General features: G+C 44.9%; 2 protein-coding genes across 4 annotated transcripts; one reads left to right on the top strand and one right to left on the bottom strand.

Moving 5' to 3' along the window:
* Positions 1-72: 72 nt before the first annotated feature.
* On the bottom strand, positions 73-6,794 carry LOC141823797 (GDSL esterase/lipase At1g28600). Of its 3 annotated transcripts, XM_074711029.1 has the most exons (8): positions 6,390-6,794; positions 6,065-6,306; positions 5,084-5,180; positions 4,710-4,893; positions 4,532-4,613; positions 4,419-4,464; positions 4,266-4,337; positions 3,030-3,107 (listed from the first exon to the last, which is right to left on the bottom strand). In XM_074711029.1, the coding sequence occupies exons 1-7, from the start codon at positions 6,771-6,773 to the stop codon at positions 4,275-4,277; spliced, it is 1,098 nt and encodes a 365-aa protein (XP_074567130.1). In that variant the 5' UTR covers positions 6,774-6,794; the 3' UTR covers positions 3,030-3,107; positions 4,266-4,274. The 3 variants fall into 3 exon arrangements, with proteins under 3 accessions (XP_074567131.1, XP_074567130.1, XP_074567129.1); XM_074711028.1 differs by lacking the exon at positions 3,030-3,107 and having other exon boundaries at positions 4,150-4,337; XM_074711030.1 differs by lacking the exons at positions 4,419-4,464; positions 4,532-4,613; positions 4,710-4,893; ... (1 more) ...; positions 6,065-6,306; positions 6,390-6,794 and adding exons at positions 73-587; positions 1,960-2,236; positions 2,332-2,480; positions 2,551-2,766 and having other exon boundaries at positions 2,844-3,107; positions 4,266-4,327.
* Positions 6,795-6,893: 99 nt separating this feature from the next.
* On the top strand, positions 6,894-8,452 carry LOC141823647 (3'-N-debenzoyl-2'-deoxytaxol N-benzoyltransferase). Its single transcript, XM_074710921.1, has 2 exons — positions 6,894-7,774; positions 7,846-8,452. Exons 1-2 carry the CDS (start codon positions 6,894-6,896, stop codon positions 8,363-8,365), a joined length of 1,401 nt encoding a protein of 466 aa, XP_074567022.1. The 3' UTR covers positions 8,366-8,452.

The following is an 8,452-nucleotide window of genomic DNA, read 5'->3' as shown; positions in this document are numbered from 1 at the left end:
GTAGTCAATAATTTACCATTTACCCAGCTCTAACAAAGTAAAGAATTGATCAGGATGAACAAATTGTACCCATGAATCAAAACAAAGATCTCCAATATGAAACTAGAATTTCTTCTTTACCATCGAAACTGGCACAAGAACTCAGTTGATAATACTTGGTTGCTGCCATAAGCCATGAACTTAGTACTCAAATATGGAACTAGAATTTGTCCTTTGTCAAAAACTATCACCGATGGTCATTAATTTACCCAGCCCTAACAAAGTAAAGAATTGATCAGGATGAACAATTTGTGCCATGAATTGAAACAAAGATTCAACCCCCTCCTCTGACAAGAACAATATCTTTAAGATTCTTTAGCTGGTGGGGGAACTCGAAATGGGAGGGTTGACATAGGGGCCGTGGAGCCAACCCTGAGCGATGATGCGATGGGCAGTCTCGGTCATGTGGATTCCATCCCAACTTACATGAGCAGATATGTCAGAACACACAGTTGAGCCATTTTGGTCACACTTGGCCTCCAGATTGAAGTTGTAGTTCCCTGTTCCAGGAGCTCCGCAGCAAGTCCTCAAGGCTCCAGCAGTAAACCCTGTGGAGTTCCAAAGAGAGTTAAACAAGCAGAAGTACAAAAACTCGGTTGTAGCATCAGTTTTGGATGGCAGTTCGATCCATGCAAAAAATACCAAAACAAGGAAACTAAGATCAGGTTACCTCCGTTGGACTAGAATATTGATTCTCGAGGAACAAACAAAAGTAATTTCTTGACAAAAATGATTGCTGCTGAGTGGCATAAGATTAACACTAAACTATTATGGTTTCTTCTGTCGCTGTGATAGAAGATTTTTTTTAGATAATAAATCATATTCTTGATGTAATAAAATCAATGCCACCAATAACATATTGCAATTTTCTTGTTATTGAATTACACTCCATTTCTCAATGAAAGCTAAAAGATGTCACTAGTATAGTAAAACCATAAGCACCTAGTGAATTATGTCTCTTCTTATTGCATGTACCCTTACCCCCATTCTATCAAGCAATCTCATCTTATAGATATTGAAGCCACTTGTTGTGTTTATGTGGACCGAAAAGATAGTAAAAGAAATAAAATTAAGAATTTCTTTTGTTGGGATGAGGAAAGAATATAATTTCATTCATTTTTTCCATTTTATGTGTCCAAATCTGATGAAAATAAAGGAAAATCAAGTTAACCATCTAATGGGTGCAAATAAGTAATTAACATTATTTCTTTCTATAGATTATGTTCAAAAAAACAAGAATAATGAAGTAAAATGAAAAGAAAAAAGATCATACAATTCTTTATTTTCTCTTTTTCCTTCACTTTAGAAGGTGACTATTTCAGTGGTGGAAAAGAGGAAAGGAACAGTGGTGGAAAAGGGAGGAGGGGAAGGAAAGATGAGGATTTTCCCATATTTTGCTTACTTGAGAAGAGGTGATCGAGGAAAAAACAAGAGTTTATGACATCACTAGCCGTTTGATCATATTGTTACCAAGATATGCAAGATTAAACTAGTATTTCCATCACTTTCTCCCTTTAATAAAAACTGAAATCAATAATACCTCCATTATTTGATCACAAATTGCTTCTTAAAGCATGACATATATATCACTAATATCAGGATGCTTAGAGATTATTTCATGTAGAATTCATTCATGCAAAATGAAAGGTAAAAAAAAAAAAAAAAGAAACATCATTCATTCATGTTGATCCTAGAGAATGCAATCAATCAAACACCTTGTGTATCATCATGAGAATTATTAAACAGCCTCGGAATGAAATGGGCGAACCGACAGAGAATATCTTTTCTGATCCAACATTTTTAAAGCATCACGTTGCATGGCACAAATAATTCAATTTAATGATCAAACACAGCGACAATTTTACTATCAGAAAAGTGTCTCATGCCGAAATGATTAATAATTGGAAGCACGAGACTCACCGTATTTGAGAGGATTAATGACGAAGTCGAAAAGCTGGGCGTAGAAGTCAGCATAACGAATCGACACGGCCGGGTACTTCTTCCGGAGCCGGTCGAGCTGCCTCCCGAGCGCCGCGTTGTGGTACCATGACAGGGCGTTGAACCTTCTCAGGCAGCCGGTCCGGCGGCCGTACTCCGCCGGATCAGAGGACTGATAGAGCGTGAGGTATAGGGGGAAGCAGCCAACCGGAAGCACCGAAGGAACGATGAGATCGACCGCGCCAAGGCCAATCAATCGCTGTTTCAGTCAACAATCCACTTCAATTTCAGGATCTGGAGCGTAGATATCTACGAATGCCAGCTTAGAGAGAAAAAAAGACAAAATCTGCTTACTTCGATGCCTTCGGCGACAGCTCGGGTGACATGGGGCACAAAGGAGCTCACTTTAGTGATGGACCATCCGCCGAAGAGCCCAGTGTTGTAGTCGTTGCCCCCGAACTCTCCGACGACCAGAAGGGATTTGCCCAGGAAATCCCTGCATTCTGCAAAAGGAATCTTACAGGAATCAAGAAGATAGTTAGCTGGGGCGAAAGATAGAGCCAGTGGCGAGACCTTGGGGCGAGCCGCAAATGGAAGGCAGAAGCTGCTGGAACCGATCGATCTGCTCGTGGAGAGAGGCATTCACATGGAGCCCCTTGCTGAGGCCACGATGGTGGAAGAAGTCGAAGGACAAGGCCGGGGCGGCGATGAAGGCGAAGTTAGCGCCGCTGTGGAAGCTCGCATTGCTGGCGGTGTTGGGCGGCAGGTGCGGCAGCCCGATCCCCTCGGCTACAGGAAGACGAACGAAGAGAGAGAGGCATCAGAAAGGGGGAAAGGGTAAGAAGGGGAGGAATTGGGGGTTTTACCGATGAAATCGATGACGAGGCGGCCGTCGGAGCAGCGTCCGGTGTGGTGACCGAAGTAGGTCATGCCATATGGAAGGCCAGCGAGGACGACGTTGCCGGTGTCGGAGAGGGAGTCGCCGAAGTTGAAAAGGGCGTTGTAGCGCTGGGCGGAGACGAAATGGGAGCAGCAGCAGCAGACGAGGAAGAGGAAGGAGTAGAAGGAGAAGCCGAGCTTCTCCATGGCCGCCGCTGCTTTCTCAATGTGTTGTCCTTTCGGTTTGCTTCCTAAAAAATCATATTTTGGCCCTCATTAATTTGTGAATTAATAACGTCTCGAGATTCACGAACTTATTCGAACTCGATATCTTAAACAAACTTTAAAGTAGCTTGGTTGGAGATCAATAAAGACATAAATACAAAATTAATATTATATATATACTTCTTAATCTCATAAATTCACTAGCATAATCTTAATTTTCAAATAAAAGAAGCAGAAAAAGAATAACACTTGTAATTTTAAAAACAATATGCCCATCAATTTATTGATCGGGCAAACTTATGCCATCTGTAATGGCGCTTATGTGAGAGCCATGATTTTGTTGTTTCACAACGATACATCTGGGATGGAACTTCCGCGTTGATCTCTAGAGATCAATCGTCTTCCTCTTATTCCTTCTCCTCCTCGGTATGTATCTAGAATACCGCGTGTTGATCTCCGAAACAATGATGCAATGGTAGAACATCCGAGTTGTAATCTAGGGACCCGCGATTCGATCCCCAATTACGGCGTATTTACAAGAATTTTCTTCCAAATGAAGAACGCAATCAAAAGATGCTGAACATCTGGATTGGCCACCGTATGCACTTCCCGATTTACCCTGGTGGTAGATGGAAAACTTCCATGAAACCGGACTGACCACCTCAGGAATTGAGTCCATAAGACTGCATGAGATTTATCATTTTTTAGAATACCGCGTGTTGGACGGACAAGACACCAGCTGAATCATTCTGTCTGAGACGAAAATTCTGACTCATAATGATATTTCAAACTTTGAATTCATCGGTTCACTGATAATTTGGATATGTGATTAGAGGGGGAAAAAACAAACCATGAAGTGGGAAAACTCTGAAGCTAAGTACGACTTGTCATAAAGTCCTAACCACTTGAACTACAGGAATGCTATACGGTGAGAAATTTAATCAAATTATTAATTTTAGGTAGGAAACAACTCATGACAAAGATTGATAAGAATGGATGATCGACCATAAAAAACAATGGAGGCATTAAAATAATAACAATGAGTTAAATGGACTAAAAACAAATATATTTATCAACAAAAAGAAAATTGCAAAAATATTCTTCGTATTAAACGATTAAACTACACAAAGGAGGAAGTTAAAAAATGCATAGTGATCAGTTGTTGCTTAACTCAATTCACTCACAAGTCACAATTAACAGTTCATTTCCGAGTTGTTCCTCTCCATAGCTATGATGGAAGCCAGCCTATCATGGACCTGTAAACAAGATTCAAACTTGTCATGAGTATGCGTAGTTTCGATAATAGAAACAAAAACCAAATTTTGTATGTTTCTCGCCTCTGAGAGTTTAGTCCTTGCTTCTTGCTTTTCTGCACCATCATACCTGAGGGGAAATTAGTTTTAATTACTGCAACTAAGTCGAAGTCCAAGTTCAAGAAGAGATATCGAACCAGTCACGAGGAATCCCAACTTTGTCGCGAGCTGTGTAGTTGAAGGGACCTTTCAGCTCCACGCCATACTCCTCCAGCAGGTCTTTAAAGTGTCAGCGAAATTTTTTTAAAAAAATTGTTTAATCTGATATGCAGTAGGTTTACATTTAGATGAGCGTAACAAAATGCTTTTATTTACCCTTGAAAGTAGCACATGGAGTTCTGTCCATCATTTTGCAAACATGGAGGAACCAGTAGAGACCAACCGCAACATGTGCCATTTCTTCCTCAGCGATCTTAGCGACTATGTGTGATGTTCTTAAATCTCCAAAACCGACCAACTTTTGGACCAGTCTTGGTCCTGCATCAAGACCTCTGGCTTCCTGAAAAAGGTTTCACTTGGGATCAACCATTAGATGCACTTGAATGAAATGTGTATCAGAAACTCTTGATCAGGAGACACGTGGATTGAGCAAGCTTCATGAAAGGTCAAGCTTCATAGAAGAAAAGGGAAATACGATGAGCAACATAAGTGAAAAGAAAAAAAAACCCAACATGAAAAGTTGGAAACACCTGAACTAAAGGGATCACTGCCAAGCGAGCAGCAACATCTTCAGAGGATTTCTCGCACTCCCTCCACAAGAAATTGTGAGCCGGCATATCCCCATAGCTGTTCATTGCCAACGTAACTAATTATTTAACAACAAATAGGCAGAGAAATGACTTAATTGTAGTAGGCAGCAAGTCGTTCTTAACTAAAATTCAGCCACTGTGATTCTTAAAAGTATCAAAACAAAATTGACTGACAGCTTGATATAACCATTAAGTAAACAAGGAGAAGCCTCATTCTTGAATAAAGAACACGTGCCCACTGGAAAAATGGAATGTACAGATTTGGCACACAAGATCCAACATGGAAGAGAGAGGTTAATAATTTCAGTTAAGTCTCAATCAAATCACCACAAGAATAATTTTTACCGCACTCTATATTGGGACAAAAGCTGAGTGAAAGAAATTGCATTTGACCTATAGTTCATAGTAATGTTCAGTATAGCTACTGATTCTATTCTTTAACAAAAATGCAATGACTTCAGATACGCCATTAAGCTGGGGTCTGTATTCAATCTCATTCATCGAAAGTATAATTGACCTCAATCTACACCCTCATGTTGTCGTGCACTACGACTTACTTTTGGAATGAAACCTAAAAATAGCATGTGAATCAAGACATTTTAGCAGCACATTGCAGTTGCTTGTGTAATTTAAACAATTGTTCAAACTATGTGTAAACAAACGGCTGAATTGATACATACATTATAAGAAAACATAAACTCACTGATTATTTGAATAAAAAGCTCAACAAATTCCCCCACTAAATTCAAATATGATAATGCATTCAACACTTCTCCTCCCAAATCAATCTGCCTTCATTTTGCATTGTACAATTCACAGTGACGTAAGTCAAAAAAGAGCAATCGTATATTCAAAATACCATAATAACATGAAGAGAATTTGCTAAAGGAGTTCTTTGGTATGTATGTATTCAATCAATACCTGAAGCCGAGCTCATTAAGCCTCTGAGAGCACCAGGAGAAATGCCGGCTTTCGTCATCGGCAACGCGAGCAAAGTCAGCAAAAAATTCATCACCAAGCTCCTCCCTTAATGGCGAGAAGCGAACCACAGTATCCCACGCCAAGTCGATGGCGTTAAGTTCCACGTGGGCTAAATTGTGAAGCATGTATGCGTTGAGAGGCAATCCTGCACTCTTGTGCGAAGGAATCTCCTTGGGCGGCAGCTACAAACCAGGCACACCATCCGATAAAAAAAACAGTGACGACCAAAATAAGTACAAAAAAAGAGAAGCATTCTTGTTCTTACCAGAAGGGGCTTCTCGGGCCGGGCAGGACGGGAAGGGGGAACGGCGGAACCGACGGGAATCTCGCGACGGCACCAACGAGAGTACGCGAGATGGGAGAGGCAGGACTTGGTGAGGGGATCGGCAGTGGAGAGGACCATGGCGGCGCACTCGGAGAGCGAGGACGCCGGCATGGAGATGGGATCGTGGGGAGGGGAAGGCGACGGACCGTGGCTTCCCCAGGAGCGGCTCTCATTGGGCGGAGCGTCGCGCCAGGAACGGAGACCGGGCCACGGTCTCGGCTGCGAGGAGGCGGGGGCGACGGTGCCGATGCTGAGGGCTCGGACGAAGAAGAGGTTGCGAGCGGCGAAGGAGCGAGGACGCAGGCCGAGCACCACCAGCGGCATCGCCGTGTTGCCGATACTTCTTCAGTGATGATTAGGGTTGTCGGGTTCATACGGATCGGTAGGTGATTTACTAAACCGGAAGAAACCGGGTTCAATGTTACCTACTCCCTTAGCTCGTCCATGGCTCTGCAACCTCCACGTAGACTCTGTGTCTGTTACTTAAAGATCTTGAGCACGGCGCACGGCGAATTCTGGGACTTGAAGATGAACGTCGAGATCTTGAGCACCGCCATCGTCTACCCATCTCCGCCATCCTTCCAGCCACTTCCCCTCCACCTTTCCCACCTCGACACCGATCGCATCCTCCACCTCCCCTTCCGCACCCTCCGCCTCTACGCCCACGACGCCGCCGACAGCTTCGCCTCCGTCCTCCCAGCCGCTCTCGCTCTTTATTTTCCCTTAGCCCTCCCCCTGCGCCACCACCCCTCTGACTCCCGCCTCCAAGTCGACGATGCCCCTCTCGCCGGCGTGTCCCTCATCCGCGCTGCCTCCCCTCTCACCCTCTCCGACCTCTGTGCCGCTCAACCGGGCGCACTTCTGCTCGACCAGTTCGCCCCTGATCCGACCGCTGGCGAGGCGCTCGCCCGTCCGCTCTCCATCCAGCTGACGGCGCTCGCCTGCGGGGGTTTCGCCGTCGGTATGTGCGTCCACCACGCCCTCTGCGATGGCGCCGGCGCCACCCAGTTCCTCAGCACCGTCGCGGTGTTGGCCAGGGGAGCGGGCCCTCCAACCGCGGCACCGGTGTGGGCCCGGGCGGAACTGCTCGGACCGAGGACCCCGCCCCGGATGGAGACTCCTCTGCTTCGCCAAGTCTTGGGGTTTGACGGCAACATGACCATCCACGGGATCTACGACAGGGAAGCGAAAACAGGGTCTTTGGTGAGGCAGTGCTTTCCTGTGAGCGAAGAGCACTTGAACCGCTTCAGAAATCAACTGGCCGAGGAGGCTTCCATGAGCTTTACCTCATTCGAGGCCTTGAGCGCTTACATATGGCGAACCAGGTTCGTCTCCTTCTTCACTTCTTTCCGAGATCGAGATTGTCGATTCACTATTGATTAACTTTGCCATACAGAATCAAAACGAGTGGAATTCCTAGTGATGCAGTGGTGAAGCTCGTGTACTCCATGAACATAATGAAACTCCTCGATCCTGCGCTTCCTCGAGGCTACTGGGGCAATGTCTGCGTCCCGGTGTACGTCCAACTCGCTGCTGGCGAACTAATCGAGCAACCAGTGTGGAAGACGGCAAAACTAATCAAGGAGAGCAAGAACGGCGTCAACGACGAGTACGTGAGGTCCTACGTTGACTTACAGGAGCTTCATTACGCCGACGGGATCACCGCCGGAGATCGCGTGAGTGCCTTCACCGATTGGAGGCACTTAGGCCACCGCGACGCCGACTTCGGCCGGGGCGGGCCGGTGAGCGTGATGCCGCTCACCTGGAAGTTACTCGGCAGCTCGGAGCCCTGCTTCTTCTTGCCCGGTGACAGGGGGAACGAAGCAGAGAAGAATGCATTCAAGGTGGTTGTATCACTGCCGGAGAAGGCGATGCAGGGATTGAAACAGAGCATGAAGATGTTTGCAAGCAAATAATATTTAATTTAATAAATCGAACTTTTATATTTCCTCAAAAAATACACTGGTTCCTCTTATTTTCACGATGAACACTTTTTATTTTAT

The sequence above is a fragment of the Curcuma longa genome, chromosome 3, assembly GCF_044706935.1.
Source record: "Curcuma longa cultivar G26 ecotype Majalengka, Jawa Barat chromosome 3, ITB_CL_G26_1.1, whole genome shotgun sequence".
Classification (NCBI taxonomy): domain Eukaryota; kingdom Viridiplantae; phylum Streptophyta; class Magnoliopsida; order Zingiberales; family Zingiberaceae; genus Curcuma; species Curcuma longa.
Note: the sequence above shows the minus strand (reverse complement) of the source record. Positions and strands in the feature narration are given on the sequence as shown.

Excerpts from the sequence above, each read along its gene's own strand:
- LOC141823797 (XM_074711029.1), bottom strand. The coding sequence starts at position 6,773 with ATGCCGCTGGTGGTGCTCGGCCTGCGTCCTCGCTCCTTCGCCGCTCGC. Across the intron at positions 6,307-6,389 it reads GGCCCGAGAAGCCCCTTCTG|CTGCCGCCCAAGGAGATTCC; the intron begins GTAAGAACAAGA and ends CCTGGTTTGTAG. Across the intron at positions 4,465-4,531 it reads GTTGGGATTCCTCGTGACTG|GTATGATGGTGCAGAAAAGC; the intron begins GTTCGATATCTC and ends ATTTCCCCTCAG.
- LOC141823647 (XM_074710921.1), top strand. The coding sequence starts at position 6,894 with ATGGCTCTGCAACCTCCACGTAGACTCTGTGTCTGTTACTTAAAGATC. Across the intron at positions 7,775-7,845 it reads GCTTACATATGGCGAACCAG|AATCAAAACGAGTGGAATTC; the intron begins GTTCGTCTCCTT and ends TTTGCCATACAG.